This window comes from Aythya fuligula, chromosome 1 (assembly GCF_009819795.1).
Source record: "Aythya fuligula isolate bAytFul2 chromosome 1, bAytFul2.pri, whole genome shotgun sequence".
Taxonomy (NCBI): domain Eukaryota; kingdom Metazoa; phylum Chordata; class Aves; order Anseriformes; family Anatidae; genus Aythya; species Aythya fuligula.
This window is the reverse complement of record NC_045559.1, coordinates 61,206,100-61,224,301: the sequence shown is the minus strand read 5'-3', so window position 1 is coordinate 61,224,301 and position 18,202 is coordinate 61,206,100. Positions and strand designations below refer to the sequence as shown.

The 18,202-nt window shown below is 36.7% G+C and overlaps 1 protein-coding gene across 2 annotated transcripts in view; it reads right to left on the bottom strand.

Moving 5' to 3' along the window:
- Positions 1-18,202, bottom strand: part of DGKI (diacylglycerol kinase iota) — a 215,584-nt gene that overhangs the window by 70,536 nt on the left and 126,846 nt on the right. For both annotated transcript variants that reach the window (XM_032199161.1, XM_032199152.1), the window contains 3 exons: positions 16,933-17,132; positions 11,852-11,914; positions 1,670-1,770 (listed from right to left, as the gene is read on the bottom strand). In XM_032199161.1, coding sequence (XP_032055052.1) covers positions 1,670-1,770; positions 11,852-11,914; positions 16,933-17,132 — 364 coding nt within the window. The remainder of the gene's footprint in view (positions 1-1,669; positions 1,771-11,851; positions 11,915-16,932; positions 17,133-18,202) is intronic.

The following is an 18,202-nucleotide window of genomic DNA, read 5'->3' as shown; positions in this document are numbered from 1 at the left end:
CAGGGAAGAATACTCTAGCCAAGCTATGTTATATTGTCAAGCTGACTATACACAAATTTGAAAATGATACAAAAGGATCCCCCTGAAGATAGTCTGCCAATGTCTGAAAAGAACCGTTTTAACTTTTGGTGTGCAAACATCTATTTTTTGAATGAAAACCTCTTAAACACATGATCAGCAAGTGATCAAATGCATGTGTAGTCTAATACCAAGTTTCAAAGCAGCAAGATCATTATCTGGACATTTTCTTTTTAAAATGTTACCATAATGGTTTTGAAGGTGACAAATAAATACTTATTTGCAGTTGCAGTGACAACAGTGTAAAAGGTTGTACATCTCTTGTCAGACCACATAAATAACTCATAAGGACTATTTAATGAATACTAAATAAACAAAATTTACGTCTGTAGTAAGGTTGGATGAGAATAGTCATCCTCAGCTAGAAAGGCATAGGAAGAACCACCAAAGGAACCAGATCATTTCCAACAGGGTTGGAAACATCTATCCAACATGGCCCTAAGGATGCTCAAGGTCAAACTCTCAACTTAAACATTAAAGAAATCCTTCTCCAGTGAGCCATAATGCTCTTCTTGTTATTATTCCTCTCAGTCCAGAGATGAAGGCTTAGATTGCTTTAATTATGGCTCAAATGTACTAACAAACTTCAGAAAAAGACTGTCAGGACCTACATTAAAATTCAAGCCATTTCAGTTCTTTTGTTGGAAAGAGAGCAGATGAACTGAGAGAAGAATAAGGAGGGGTGGAACTGGAGGGGTGAAAGTGAAACAGTTTAACTATCTTCCAACAGTAAGATAAGCAAACCAATTAAAAGGAGTGTCATCCTGTAATTACCAGAGCACTCTATATTACAGAGGGAACTGAAGCTTTGTTACACAACAAACAGTCATGCTTATAATTTAATATGAATAATGAGCCAGATGCATGAACAAGACTCTATTAAATTGTTATCACAAGCAGACGTGTCCCTCATTGATTAATGACTGTGTGTCACCAAGGAAAGGAACTCCATTTCTAAGCATGGATCATCATCATCAGTGTTGCCAACGCAACCGTCTGTCTGCTTTTGACTTACCCCTGAATGTGGCAATTAAACCATTACATGAGGAAACAAAACAGTGATTATTTTCTTATGTGCAAAACTGAAGGCTCTTAAAGAGTAAGGGAAACCAGATTTGCTTCTCAAGATAAATGCACCTGCGCTAAAACCATGTTCAAGATCAGGTTGCCCTTGCAATATGAAATTAATCGTGGTCGCTCATTCAGTTTCAAATTTGGTGCTAATCATAAAACCTTAATAAGTTTCATATGCTAGGAGAAACCCAGTAGAATCAACAGAGACACACAAATAAAATAAAAGAGGTATGAAAAACACTTATTTTACAGCAAATAAAATCAACTTGCAGAAGGCATAATTAAGTAAGAAAACACCTGAATTGTCTGCGTATGCCCTTTATACAGGCAGTATTTATATAGACAGAATGTATATATGCATATGCACAGATCTATAGATGAACGTATAGTCCATATATGGCTCATTCAAAATGTGTACTTGACCCTGGTTTGTTTTTGTTTTGTTGTTAATGCTAATATAAGATCTATATGGAATGTTCTACCAAAAGCAGCTACAACCTGGCTTCTTCCAACTTACAAGCTTCACGCAGTTTTTCCTTGTCGTAAAGTAGTCCCTCATATTCTTGCAAATTAATCCGGTTCACTCTGATCCGCAGGCGATCTGGGATGGAATGAGGACTGTAAGAAAAGAAGAAAACTTGTTAGACAAGGTTTTCCATGGAAGAATAAAGATAAAAATAAGATATGAAGAGATTTTAATCTTCTGTAAAAGAAGAATAAGAGCAAGCCTCCTCTAAACTGGGCCAGCTCCTCCCAGGCCCATCACCATGTTTGTACAAGATTAGGACTACCCACTGTACAAAATACCTGTTACATCCTAAATGACAAGCAAGATCAAGAAGCCCATTTACTGGCTCTGTGGTCTGGAATTGTGCAGGCTTTTCTGAGCTCTTCAGTCTCTATATAAATAGCCCTCCCTGCTGCAATCTGCCTTTTTGTACATATCTACAGACCTATTAAAGTTAGAAAAGCTTTGATTCAGGATGCAGATGATTTCTTGGGACATCTCTCAGGACAATTATTTCTCTGTCCATGAGAACATCCACCCAGATCTTCAGAAGATCCTGTTTCAGCAGCTCTGTCCTGGGTAGCAGGCAACAAACATGTTGCCAAGAACTGGATTTCTAAAGTAGAGTCCCATACACAAATTACAAGGGGACTTTCAAAAACAAAAACAAAAACAAAAACAAACAAACAAAAAAACTGACACTTCTTTTCTACTGATTTAGATACCTCAGCTGCCTGCATACTTTTGAAATTGTCCATGGGTTCCCATCTATAAATTTAAGTGCCCATATGTTGACAGAAAGTTGTTCTGAAGTGCTTTGTTTTGTTTTCATATTTCATCTTGCTGTTACTACTTTATTTTTTTTAACCAAATGCTATGTAAATTAACTTCATCACATTTGCATTTTCCAATTCTAAAAAGAGAAAGATAGCTTGTGTATTGTAATTCACAGATCAAAAGTCTGTCCTGGCAGGTCTGTCCCATTTAAAAGTAGATTATTCATTCAGTGCTTCCACTGAAAGACTATTTTCACTATATTTTATTTTAGTTGATGACAGAGCACCTAACATACACACAGCCTTTTAAAAGTTAGCATTCTGTGCACTGCCGTAGACAGACTTACTGTTCCCTTCGTTTCAGTTTTAAAATATTTGACCTACAACATTTGTACTGCTAGTTTAAATACCAATGAGCACAATCCACATTTTTTTTCCTTTTTAAGTGAGCCATTTTCTTTATGGCCTGAAAATACTGCAGATCTAACACATAGTTTGGAACCATCTCTTGGTAAAGCCACTGAGATGGTAATTAGCAAATATTTCAGAGTTTTCTTAACTGCATACTTTTTGTCTGTCACTTATGGACAGCTCTGTCACACACGGACAGATGAAAGTAGAGATTAAAAATCAAATCCCAGTATAAAAAAAGCTCTACTGGCACAAGTACTCTCAGCCTAAAAAGTGATAAAGGATAATGAATTCAGGGTGCCTCAATAATTGAAGTGTAAGACAACATGTTACAAAGAGCTGCACTCCTTCTGTTCTGAACAGGAATTTCTGTATTAAAAATGAAAATAACCCTAAGATACATGGAGAATAACTTAGAAATAAGTAATCCTTAATAGTAGCTGTAAGACTGATGCACCCAGTAGCACGTAGGCTGCCCAATGTGTTTCCTTTGCTGAATGACGGGGACTGTTGCATAAAGACATAGGCACACTGTTCATATTTAAGGTAAGCTTTTGCAGTTTGCTTGACAGACACCTGGGATGGTAACTTTCAGCAGAGCTTCAGGGGCAGGCTGCTAACTCAGGTGCCATTATATCATCCTACAGATCCACAGTCTCCACCTGCAGACTCTAAAGCTGGCTCAGCAACCCAGGGAATATCATCACACACAAGCTGGAGGGAAAGGTACGTAGATGGAAAAAGACTGTAATTGCAGTGAGTCTGACACTTCTTTTTTTTTTCTCATAGATAACTTTATTGTCACATTGCCGGATCAGAAATGAACACAGTCTAAGGAACTGTGTTCCTTCCCTTCCAAATTATACAAAATGCAAGTCTCAAAAATAAAAATCATGGGGGGTTTTATTTTTAGCCAAGAAAAGATAATAAAATGTTTAAGTCAGGAAACACAGGAATTTAACTGCATAGTCTTTGTCTGAGGGGAAAAAAATGAATTCATTGCACTTAGGAGGGTTCATGAAAATGACAGACTGACAGCCTTGAAAAGTGAAATCTTTTATGCACTGGTACAACATGAGACGAACCTATGCTGCTACCACCACATATTATTATGACGGTAGCTCAGTCTTCCAGCAGATATGCTTATAACCTGGGGATTATCATTAGGTCTGGAGGAGTGACTGGTTATGAATCACCTCTTCTTTGAGCTCAGCTGGAAAGAAAGGGGATGGAGAGACAGGAGAACTCAACAATGTCTTATTTCTCCTGTAACACTCAACCATGCTATAAAGACAGACATCCTTGTTATGCCCTGAATTAAGCCAAGTGTAAACCCAAACCAAAAATTGTCTCAAACTGTTGTTTTGTCTGAAACCAGAACCAAATCTATATTATTCTTCTGAAGTCTGAACTACCAAAACTGGAATTGTATTGCACACACACACACACAAAATAAATAAATAAATAAATAAATAAATAAAAACACACTTTCCAATCCCCACTGAAAAAATAAGCATTTTACCAAAAACTCTTACCCAAATAGGACTTTCTTAGCCCAGGACTGGTGATGTTTGCACTCTGAACCAGAACCATCTGTTCTCTACTCACCCTTTTCCATTTCTTCCTTGCTACACATCTCATTAGTGTGTAACGTTCAGGCCTCCCAGTTCCACTCTGTGACCACAGCACTGCTCTCCATACCAGAGGGAAAACACTTCAGTTTAATTCACAAGGTAAGCTGCAATTGCAACTCCTAAGAGATCACTTAGTCCTTTTTCTCCTTGATTAATCCTTTTTGATCACCCATAGGAGATATCTGACTGATATTTGTCCTTTTACCATATATTGTTTCCCACCAGACTGGTTCATCCAGCACCTGCTGGCATTCTTCACTGTGAAAGATGATTTTTTTAATGTGTTTTTGTGTCTCTGCAATGTCTATGTGGGATTTACTAAGGCTGTGAAGTCTTTAGTACTTCGTACTCAACATTTCACTTCCTCTCTTTTCACACACTGTGGCCTTTCTTGTGTTCCTTGGTGCACGGCAGGACAGGAATGTGTCAGATACAGGCAACTGCAGACAAGCTATGCTCTACTGCAAGAAATACTGGGTGAATTTCCTGGTACATCAGTGCACTGAATATCTCTGAATTAGCATCCATGATGAAGCAAGAACACTATCTTAAATGTAATGTATTACTTGAGGAGAAATAGCTCCTTTCCAGGTCAAGTGCAGGAGCATAATCAGCTGAAAAGTGTCATCAGGGTTTCCTATTTTCTTCTCCTGCTCACCACCTTTCTTCAAAGACACGGAACATTAAGATACTACTACATAAATAAGATGTATGTGTTAAAAGATACAACTGAACTTGCCATTTTGCCCATTTGAGAAATTCAGCTATTTTACTCATAAAAGCATAACCTCAGAAACTACAGTTTCTAGAGAAAATTAGCTATTTTCAGAAACATGAGAGCTCAGAGGCCCTTTCTGCGGGGTAGAGATTTTATATACTTAGCTAAGTCCAGACACAAATAATGCAGTTGCAACTCAAATACATATAAGTACATGTATGTGTATATATGCACAAATACATACACATGCAAAAAAATTTATTCAGTGGCTTAAATCTGAACTTTTGGTTATGATTTATTTTCAAATACTCTTTGCTCTATCAGAATATAGTTGTTGGCTGACATTATACTTTCTTACGGAATTTTATAACCTATTTAAAATAGCTTTGCCTCTAAAAATTCACTATGAATATTCACTCTTTGTGATATCTGACGTGTTAAGAGTATTGTCCTCATCAACTAAATAATTGACTCATTCAGTCACACAACTCATGAGCTGCATACAGAGCTCTCTTAAACACTGTTGAGCAAAACACTTCCACCATAAATACTTCTGTAATCACCACAGATACTGTATAATAATCCTTACTATTATACAAATTGCACTATTCCTTTTGTTTAGACATATTGAGCATATTCAGAAACCACAAGGCTCAAGGACACAAGTGTATCTATGCAAAAACTAATAATACAGTGCTGAATGTCACTGAAAGCAAATGTTGACATTGTATTAATAGAAATTGATGTTTCTAAATACTGCATATAACAGCTTGCCCGTGTGTAAGGACAGGAAGAAAAGCATTCCAGATAGAGCAGTAGAAAATTTATATATAAATCTTCACAAACTGCTGCACTGCAATTCAACCTAACATATTTAAATTTCTTGCACCTATTATTCTTCAAAATAGTGTATTACATAGTCAATGAAAAGTAATTTAAAGCACAGATGAATGAATTCCATTAGTTCCTATAGAACCTACTTAAGAACCTCATTCCCCAAGCGGGTCAATCCACAGAATTACATTCCAAAGGTCATATGCCCCACAGGACCATAAGTACAGATTCAGGTCAACTGAACCATTCTGTTCATTCGTGTTGATTAGCTATAATGGTTTCATTTAAATACAAACCTAAATATCAAACTTCTCAAAGCAGGAGCATGGATAGGCTATTTTACCATATTGAATTTTATACGATGGACTTTTGATTAACATGGACCAGAAGTGCACATTTGAGACATTATTTAATAATAATCCAAATGAGCCTTGTAGAAAAACCTACAAATATTAGTTCACTGAAACAAACTATAAATGATTGTATGCAGATGTTATGAAGTCTTCTCAAAATTACTCTAATTCACCCTCATCAAAAATTATGTAATTTCAGTAATAAAGAATTATTTTCTTTCCTTTTCTGGCTTGCAAAGTAGCTGTAAAGTACAAGGAAATAGTATTAGTTTCTATCAAACAAATATGATTTCATTTTTCCACAATACAGAACATGACAGATATTGAATAATTCTTAATTTAAGGGAAATGGGATGTTTTCTGGGAACTCTTAAAACTTGTAGACAGTCATAAACATAGTTTAAAAAATTAAATGTAAATAAAGCATAAAAATTGTTTGCTTTAACCTAAAAACGGCAAAAAATATATAAAAAATAAGTAGTATAAATATAAAAAATAGCATAAAAATTGTTTGCTTTAAAGCCTACTCCTCTCTAAGTAGATATTCATCAAATGGCACACCAGGGTGCACACTGGAATTGAAACCACTCTACAGAGGTAGCTCTTAGAAAGTCAATGTCATGCTGAATAAACTGTTTATAAGGTGGACTCATTTTTAACACACACACAAACCCCCATACCTGCTGCAAATTGCTTACTGTAGAGGTATGTTTGTTTCCCTCCTACACCTGAGCCATAGCATTTCTGCAATTCTAGCAAGATTGGGGGGGGAGGAAGGAGGGAATAATAAAAACAGCAAACACCTTACAAAAATGAGAAGAATGAGAAGAGCTTATTTTTTTCCCCGATTCCATTGCTTGCGGTTCAAACCCCCAGAAGCAGTCGCATGTACCTATTCTGAGACTGTGACCTGATCTATTCCACTCACCAATAAAACCCACTCAGCTTTGCCTAAAGCTGTAACTTCCTCCTCTCACCCCTATTAATCATTCAGCAACTGGAAAGAGGATACCAGCCAACTCACTTGGAGCACAGCTGTTTCTCCTAAGAAATGTACTCCTGCATCCAGTCACCCAGGAAAGAGAATACAGGCAGAGCAAGATTAGGTCCTGTCCTAGGTGCTCCTGCACAGCAGCTGGATAACACTGCTACTATGTCACCAGCCTGATACAAATGGGAAGAGAAACTTTTAAATTATGTATGTCCTAATCCACATATTAATTATTAATAAACCCTGTGAACCATTTCGTATTCTTTGTGTCTGCATAAAGGAAGTAATGATGATGATAAAAACGGTCCAACAATTCTACAGTATCCAGTGACAAATTTCTGATAGGCCTTCCAGAATACAAGCCACATCAAGCTACCCACATACAGATTTTAATTTGATTAGGCAAACAGTAAAGGAAAATAAAATCTTCTCCTGCCCCTCCCTTGCAAAAATTAAACTTTAGAAAACACCACATTCCTCTGGGGCACGTTTGCAGTGACAGATTAATGAATTGCCTATCTCCTAGAGAAGAAATAAACATGCAAAACTGATTAAGTGTTCCAGTGTTTAGAACAATTGTAAAAAGGAAAATAGCAACCAGAGGAGAAAAATAATTTAACCTTACTTTTGAGATCTCATTCACAGAGCTTGCAAATGATATATTAAAAATGTGTTTTTGACAGCTATTCTCTGCTTAATACATAAGTACTGGCACAACAAACCAGAATAATCTAGCTTCTTCTAATGGGCAAATTTCAATACTTAGCAGTATTTGCTATTAAAATAGCCGTCCGCTGCTATTTTAAGGCAAAGCTCTTTCTGAGCTTTTTACCTAAAACATATATATATATATATTTATATATATATATATATATATATATACACATATATATAAGTTTCACTGTTCCACCAGGGAAAGACTTTTTTTTTCCTTCTGTTTGATGAGTTTTATCCCAGATAAGCCAGGTTAACCCAGTTCTACTAAACCTTTTTGCCCTTTTTTACTTCACACTTGCTTCAGCAAGAGTTCAAAAATTTTTCTGTGTAAAAGCTAGACCCACCCATACACTTAAAACACTTGCCCAGGTGCCACATAGAATCCCTGTCTTTGTTTTCTTTAATTTCACCAGGCTAGCTCTGGTCCTCCCATGCTTCCCTCCACAAGCACTGTGGATTCTCCAATAGTAACGATCTCACTAAACAGGTACCCACTTGCTAAACAGGAAAATCTGTCAAAATAAATACGAGACTCAATTTCTGGTAATTCATTTAGTAAAGAAAAGGAAGATGTATACAAGCACTTTCATCTTTAATTATGCATTTGGAGAATAGCTCACTTTGTAACACTTTCTTCCTTTTGCCTCATTTCTCCCTGATCATCATTAGATTCTCCTCCTATACACAATACCCATATTCAACCCAACCCACAAAGCTGATCTCTATACACAAAAATTATTCCTTTTACCCCTTTGCTATTCACATAGCCTGCATGCCATGCATACAAACTTTCCAGGCACACCCTATTGCGATCAACTCTATTAATAAAATCTCTTTACCAATAAGGCAGTGTTCACATTCTCATTTGCACAGAGATTATATTTTAAAAAAAAAAAAAATCACAGTATATCCACAGTTTGTTTTGATTGTAAGAAGAACTGTACAGCCTATGTGAGTCAATTTTTAAATGGGATTTTTTTTTCAGAACTTCTTTTAATTAACCACATAATGCAGATGCACTGTCATATGTATATCCTCCTGCAAGTCTTTACCTTCCTTTTAAAACAGTCCCAGTTAAAATTTCAGCACTTGTATTTACACCCTGTACAAACATTTGAAACAGATCACACTACAGTTCTACTGTCTCTACAACAAAGACCATATGTGCCTAATAATTTTGGCTGCCTCAAGCTCCCATGCATACACTGCTGCAAAAAAAACTTGGAATTTATCTAACACAAGCTGTATCTATCACCATGACTCTGAAGAATCCATCATGCTGTTCAGTACTAACTATAATTCAGGCTCTTTATATATTGTTCAACAAACAAACACCAAAAAAAAAAAAAAAAAAAAAAAAATTGAATCTCAAAGCCATCACAACCCAAATCCTTGATACCTCATGGGTTCTTATTTTAATTTGTCAGACACATTAATTGGCAGCCACAGTACAGAAGCATGTTTAATCTATTTTTGTTTGTTTGTTTGTCTTTTACAGATTTTAGGATAGAGAATATCTTTGACTTTCAAATTAGTTTGTGACTTATGAGTCTCTCTGTTCTCTCTTCCTTATCCTGAGAACTGATATCAACTGAGACATTTAAATGAAGTGTATCAAAACTTGGATGTCATTCTCCAAGGGATATCCCTCAACTTGGCAACAATCCTCCTTCTCCCAGACTTACAGCTTGTTTAATGTTCTGTGTAAGCAATAAGGCATATCTCAAGTATTTTTAAAGGCTTACTTAGGATACTAAATCAATGATAGAGAAGTTATTTGTATTATTTTTTCCTCAGCTGAGTACAGCCAATATGACACAATGGCACACTGAATTGGAAATCATTCCTTGTTTGCAAAATAACAAAGGAGGAACTTGCAGTTTTCTGAAATGTGACCGAATCATTGAGGTTGGACAGGACATCTGGAGGTCATCTTGTTCAACCACCCTGCTCAAGCAGGGACACCCAGAGCCAGTAGCCCAGGAGCATGCCCAGACAGCTTTTGAGTATCTCCAATAAGCCAGACTACATGACCTCTCTGGACAGCCTGCGCCAGAGTTTGATCAACCTCACAATAAAAACACTTTTCCTTATCTTCAGATGGGACCTTCTGTGTGTTAGTTGGAACCCATTGCCTCTTGTCCTGTTGCTGGAAACCACTGAAAAGTGGCTGGTTTGATGTTTACATCCTCCCTTTAGATATGTAAAGATCCTGATGAATACCCACACCAAGCCTTCTCTTCTCCAGATTGAAGAGTCACAACTCTCTCAGCCTTTCTTCACAGGAGAGAGGTGCCAGTCCCTTAAACATCGTTGTCACCCTTTGTTGGGTTTCCTCCAGTATGTCCATGTCTCTTGTACTGAGGAGCCCAGAACTGGACCCAGCACTCCAGGTGTGGTATCACCAGTGCTGAGTAGAATGTAAGGATAACCACCTTTCACCTGCTGGCCGCATTCTTCCTAACACAGCTCATGACACCATTAGGACTTCTTTGCCACAGACGCATGTTACTGGCTCATGGTGGAGGACCTTCAGGTCCTTTTCTGCAAATCTGAGATCTGCTTTAGAATATATATATATATATATATATATATTCAATCAATTTTCCAAATAATCCTTGATTGGCTGAAAAATTATGTCGTCTATTGCACATACCCATTTTTTAGGGCAGGGAAATGTTGGTGTTTTTTTTGTTGTTTGGTTTTGTGGTTGTTGTTTTTTTGGTTGGTTGGTTGGTTGGTTTTGTTTTGTTTTACATAATCCATTGCTTTTCTTCTATGATGAAATAAGAATTATGCCTGGAATCAAGTTTCTGCTGTGAATATTTGGATTTATAGCTCAGCACTTTACTATTTTCCATCATGCATCTCCAATTTATTTGGTAGTCCCATTTGAAAAGATATCCAGCATAAGACTGGCAAAGCAAGAAGACAAAAGGGATGTCGATAAAAAGAAAATTTGTGTGTGTGTGGTGTTTTGTTTGTTTTTTTTTTTTTGACTGAATAATCAGGAAGTATTTCTGAAGACACACTGTATTGCCTGAGCTTATATATTAAGTTGGGATTTTTTAAATTTTTTTATTTTTTTAATTGCGCACACAAAGATCTTTTCATAATACAGCATGTTTCCATAAAGGGGATGAATTAGAAGATACCTACATATAATGATAAAAGTGCCAATTCAACATATTTAAAAATATTAGTATTTTCAATATTGTAGCTGCAATCTAGCAAGTTACTACATGGGACTTGCTAACAATCAAAACATTATTGAAGTGGGGGGGAGGGGTCTCCATCTTCAGTGCAGCTGCAGTCAATATCATGACATTTATCGTGCTACTTCTTTGGTAGACCAGTTTTCTATTTTGTTCATTTCTTATCTAGAAATGTTTTATGGCTGTGTTCATACCATGTTTTCTATTTAAACCAAAGGACAAATGCCTGTCATCTAAACTTGTCTTGTGGGTGGTACCTGGCACTTCTCAGACATGCCTGTCACTATGGATTTGTCTGGCAATCTGTACTCTGGGCTGAATATAGTCACAATTACCAGACCTGCCCTGCCCCCTTTCCTTAGGTACTGTGCGACTGCACCTTAACTGGCTAGACCATTGCTCCACGCCTGCCATGCTGTGTCCTGGGTTCCCATTTCCCCTTTGTTATTAGATTTTACTGGCATGTCTTCTGGTTGAACAATGCACAATGTAAGAGCAACAAATTATGGAACTTCAAAGGTAGAAAAAAGCTGGATACTCACACAGTGAAGGAATCAGGGGGAGCTGAGACTCTCCTCAGGTCAGCAGACTGCACTTTATGGATACTATAGGCAGCAGGAAATGAGTGGCCAGGTGAAAGGCAGCACAAGTGTGGACAGACAAGGAAAAAGGAAGAAGAGAGAGAGATTGGAAAGAAAGAGCAGAAGAGAAGAAAGAAAGAGAAAGACATACAACATTTAAACAGAAACAAAAAGAATGTGTCACATAAAAGTTGAATGAGAGACATGCAGAGCTCCAAGGTCACGCTAAGAAGCCAAGAGCAACAGAAGACATGCAAATGGAGAAAAACACTTCTACACAGCACTTAGGAGCTTTCTAAAGACATGAGCAAGGAGGACCAATGACAAGCTAGGTACACAGCTGTACAAAGAAGACTAGGAGCTCCAGGATATGTGTTCCACAGGCACTGAAATATTTCAAGGCAGCAGACTTTGGAAGCAAGTCCAGAAATGCAAACGAACATCAAAGCCAAGATCCAAATGGATGGAATTGTCTACAAAGACTGGTTAACTTTAGTTAACTTTTAAGAAAGAAAAATACCCTTACTAGAGATTTTGTATCCACAATGAAAAATTGCAGTCTCCATTCTTCTTTCATGTACCTTAGGGAAACATGCATTTTATATAAAGTGTCTCCCAAGACTGACTCTTAGTGTTTATATTCAAATGGTCCCTTTGTTTTCTTCAAGCATATGAAACATCATTTTACCTATAAGCTGTTCCTTCTTCTGTCTCTTCTACCATGCAGACCATTCTTCCTCAACCTGAACTAAAATCTATCTTTTGGGGTTCACACAATGATCACTAACTGAAACTCACTGAGCAGCATACTAAACTGTAGTTTCCAACTAGAAAATGATTCCTATAAAATTGAGCTATGGCTTCTCTTGTTATTCCACACACATTTTACTTTTAATTCACAAGACCACATTCCTTGCTTGATCGTAGAAAACCAAGCTCTCATGTTGTCTCTTTTGCAAACTACCTTCGATAATGGAGATTCGGGAATCAGAAATTAGCTGGTAAGTCTTTTTAGAGAAAGAGAGTAAGAACATTATTATTATTATAATTTAAAAAAAAAAAAAAATCTGCTGATCTGACAGTAGCAAAAACTTGCTTTTGCTGGTGCATTTAGCAAAACACGATGGGGAAAACCAACAGAAGAGACATATGAGAAGAAAATAAACCTGCCTTTTTTGCCACAACCTCACTATCTGCCTTGTTTCCATCCATAATCAAGTGTCAACTGCATCACCTCATTCTTGCACCTATATTCCTTGCATCTAAAAAGTTGTTTCTGGATTGAAACACTTTACTGGTTTGTTATTTATCTCTATTTTTAATGCATTGTAGGATAACAAAGAGATTATGTCTGCCTTTTATGTTTGATCAGCCTCCATTAGAAACAAACTAGAACAAGTATTGTAACTGTGTTCACCAAGCAATGACTGTCCTCCACTGTGCTGCAACTCAAAAATTTAAAATCGTCACAAGAGTACAAACTGAAAATAGACCATCTTCTCTTGCTCAAGAGTATGCTTATAATCTGTTTGTCATATCAAAAATCCTTTACCTTCCAAAAGAAAATATTGAGAAATAAATGCTTGATGAACAATAAGAAGAATTCACTATTTGCAGTAAGTAGCCCATAATTAATTTGAAATACTTAATATACCAAGAAAGTCATTATTTGTTTGCAGGCAATTCAGCAGTGAAAGAAAAATTAAGTAACTAAATAAAATATTAATTACTAGAAATTTGCTCAGCTCAGACAAAATTCAGCACAGCATATTTACTCGTTCCCTAATAGCTTCAACGAAGCTATTCACTCTGTTGCTGCTATCAACAGGAAAGGCATGCTCCTTCAGTTCAAGTAACCCCACAAAAACAAGTTGTTGTTTTTTTTTTTCCTTAATTTAATTGCATAGTCACTGGTTTTATTAATTATTTTTAACAAACTAAGAAATTTTACACTGTTCTGAAGTGCTGCTTAATTTCCCTGACACCTTGAAAAGGTCAAATTATTCAGTAACAGATAAAACAGAATCAACATAAAGGAATTTCAACCCTGAAGGGCTGCGTAGAACCATGTGAGGCAATGTCTGTGCAATTATAAGGTGCTAGAAGCATAAAAGTAGGAAAGTGGAGGGAAGAAACATGTCAAACAAGGTCCAATCCTTTTCTGCTATATACAGGTGTCCTCTCTAGGAGCATCTCCACATTTGAAAGGAGAGCAGCTGCAATCAGGAAGATGGGCAACTGTTACAGTCTCAAGAGAACCGTGTTTCTAAAGCCTTCCTGCTCCCAAGCAAGAAAAGGATGTAATCTCAGTTCCTTCTCAGTTACACTAAATATGGGTTCTTCAATTTTACAATACTATTTTTCCCCAGAAACTAGAGTACATCTACAAGGCAAATGACAAACTCACTATACTCTATAAACACTTTCTCCTCAAAACTCACAGAACAAAGAAAAATATAATAAGAAAACAAAAACACAGTGTGAGGCATCTTAAAAATCATATCTTTTTCCACTTATGACACTGGATTAGATAAAACTGCAAAGAGCTCTCCTACTTATTCTCCTTATCTATCAATAACATTGTGGCCAACAATAATAGCAACTCTGAGTTACTGTGATACATGATAATTTTATAATCACTTTCCTTGCAAGGAGCTTATGAACAGCTGCCTAACAATTGAGTGAGTAGCTCCAGACCCACCTACTAATCTCAAACATATAATATTCAGATGACAGTCTTAAGGAAAAAATAAATAAATAAATATTATGTTCAATCAAATATAAGAATTTCTAGTAGATTTTAATGGAATGAGGAGACATTCTAGCTATCAAGTTAAGCATAGATAAACATATTTAATTGAATATTTTCTCTTGTGAAATACTGCAATACAGCCTCATAATGAATGTACTTCTTAAAATATTAAATGCCTCCTCGAGTTTAACCTTTAACGTGTCATTTACTTTTTGTCACACTAGAATAAGCAATTCCTATCTCTCATTCCCCTTCCACATTTCAGAGCAACGTACATAAACATGCATATATAGATATATTCACACTATTGTCAATACATGAATCTGAAACTAAAATATTCAACAGATCATTTGTACTTTTACAGAACACATATCTACAGGGAAGCTTCTTAGCCAAATCAAAAGACTCAGATAACAACAAAGCATGTCATCATAACTTATCCAAGTCAAGCTAAGTCAGAAAAATTATCTTCTTTACAACTGGCATACACTACGGCTGCATTTCCCTATGACAGTTCAAATTCAGACATCAAAATCCAAGCCTAGCCATGCTAATTATCAGATCAAATTATCAGATTAAAATACCAGGAATTTTCTTTTCTCATTTGCATTAGCTTGCATTGGTGTAAAAAGAGATGCCTCAGGATTGCTCTCCGTCCAATTCCAGCTTTCACAAATGATTGAGCTGTGGTGGCTGGATGAAATCAGGCATCACTGCTCACAGGCTATTCTTCACTCTTTAAGAGCGATGAGCAAGCCCTATGTATTTTCCTGACAAACAGGAATTGCACATTACAGATACAAGGGTCTACTGAAGCTTAAAGCATCAGTCTCAGTAAGAGAACACTAAGTGCTAAACTGAATAGGAAGATGTTGAAAGTAACCAAGGAGGCCTTGATTACATGAACAGACTGACAAACAGAATAACAAGAATCTCTGAAGGGTTGAAGACGAAGTTTGAAGAGAAACAATATCTTTCACTCCACAACACAGACTGAAAACACAGACAACCTTTAAAATACCTAAAGAGAAAAAGGTGTATCTGAGACCTTGTTGGCTTTTTCCAACTAGATTAGTCTAATGAAAGACATTACTTCTCTTCACAAGTGTTTCCTCACTTATTCCCTGACACGATAACACCTGCAACAACAAAATCTCTCACCCAGCTCCCCAGAAAAGTGAAATCTTCAGTGCATGGATGCATGAATGAACTGTGTATCCTTCATAACTTAAAACTTTTAGGTCAGTACCTCTATGTATAATGGACAGACTATTTTGCATCACTTCTAAAATTTGATGAAAAACTGCAAAGGCACTTATCCCTCATTTTAGCACAAATGAAGACCTCCTGTATGAGTAGTATAATAATTAGGTCTACAAAAATAACCTGAGTTATTTTGTTGGGTGAACATTTTCATAGGTTAAAATGAAAATATCTTTTTTCTATTAAAATATTGCTGTAATACTTATAAATAAATTGTAATTATGAAAAGGAAAGTTAGTCTTGTACTTTCTTCTTTGCGTGTTCCTGGTTTCCAGTTGCTTTTGCTTTTCCCTGTTCATCTTTACACTACTTGTGCTACCTCCATCTCATGCTATATATTCTTATTTTCTGATTATCTTTCCTTACTTTTCCCCTAGTTGCTGGTTCCTTAATCCACCAATCTGATCTAATCTTCAATAGTACAGTCTACTGCCATTGAGCACAGGAGACTAGAGGAAGATTTCTTACTTTTAGCTAAGTTGCACTGGATTTTCTCATTTGGGTTTCTATACTGGAACAAGGTTCCCTACAAAAGTGCAAAAATCCCTTTCCAGGACTCCAGGACTCTCTCCTTTAGCAGTCCCAGGCAGCATGCTCTCACAGTACAGACTGCAAGAAGTCCTGAGTAGCTCTTGATTGTGGCTATTTGTTATAGTCTCTAATGGAGCTTAAAAAGCAGGCTGATAGAGCTCAGAAAACAAATCATAAGAACTGTAACGGCAAGTAGCATAGATAATGCAGAGCTGCCATAAGCCAAGAGGCATACTGCTGAGCCTACGCAGACTTCTCTAAATATATAACTGAAAGATACAACACCTTTCTAAAAGCAAGACAGAGGAGAACCCAGAAGGTAAAAGAACAGGAGAAAGCCCGTAAATTAATTACAATACAGTAGAGAAAAAGTTCAGGAGATGTGATTTTTTTTTCTTTTTAAACACACTGCAAGTCCAGTACATGCAAAATCTATAACTGAATACGCTGCCTCAGACAGGCTTCCTGGCATAGGACATGCACATATCCAACTCACTCATTCAGCAGAGGCATGGATGTTCTCCTCTTGCTCTTCTGCACCATGTTGGCTTGGTTCCTTAATGAAATCCGAATGAGTGAGGGAGCCAAACGACAAGGTTCGCCATCCACTTGCATGGGGATAGACTTGTATGTTAAAAGCGTCACCTCACGACACTGATGCAGCCTCTCTCCATGACCACCCACTTGGAGAGCAGCCTGGAAGAGGGGAGGGAGGAAGGAGAAAAATACACCTCAAAACAGGTATTTGAGTCAGTTAATAAAATCCAGAATACACTGTTTTGCTGACAGCATGAGTTACATAGCATATGTGTAAGACATTCCCATGAGGGACAACGGATGTACTTTGATTCAAAAATTTAAAATTTAAAATTAACATTTTACAAAGAAAAACAGTAGGCAACATCAGATATATCAGGACAGGTACTAACCATATATCACACCTCATCACCTTGTGTAAGTCAAGGATATTTTACACAAACTTACAAGATACATATACACAAATGCATATATGTGTTCATTCCTAAGGGTTTCAATATGAGTTTTGTTGCTTTGTTTTTAACACTAACAGCAATGCTACTTTTTTTTTTTTTTGTCTTTGAAACAACCACCATAATTCTGTAAATCTAGGAGACAGAAGGATGATTTCCCCTTCCTGAACAGAATAGAATCCTTAATGCGAATTAGATAAATCTAAAATCCTTAATTATGAGAGGTTACGCTGCAGCTCAACATCAAGACCAGACAGGCTGAAAAGAGCAAGCAGAAGGACCTTGTTAAAAACAATTAAATATAGTGTTCAAGAATTCATTCCAAAGAAATGAGACAATGAATGCATGGACATGAGCAGATTCTTCAAGTTTTAGGCAGACATGTTTGGGCAGAAATGTATTTTATTAGTGAGGAATATGACCGTTAGCTGTCAACTGCCATATGCAGGAAAAAACAAAACAAAACACTGTATTAGTGCACTATTAAGAGAGCAGCCTAAATACTAGTCAGAAACTTAGTGTTGTTCTGTACACATCATATTATGGAAAAAAAATATGATTAATAATACTCCTTATGAAGTAGTTCTCCTCATAGGTCTCACAGACCTTCTTGGGTATGATCAAGCTCATCTGGGAGTCCTACAAAGCAAGTCAGAATTATATGTGTGTTCTAGAGTTACATCCTCAGCACCAAAAGCAATGCAGATTTGTAGATAATCAGTTCTGAACTAAGTTTCTTTTAGAGAGAAATAGCAGCTCAAAGGTCCATGCTTCTTA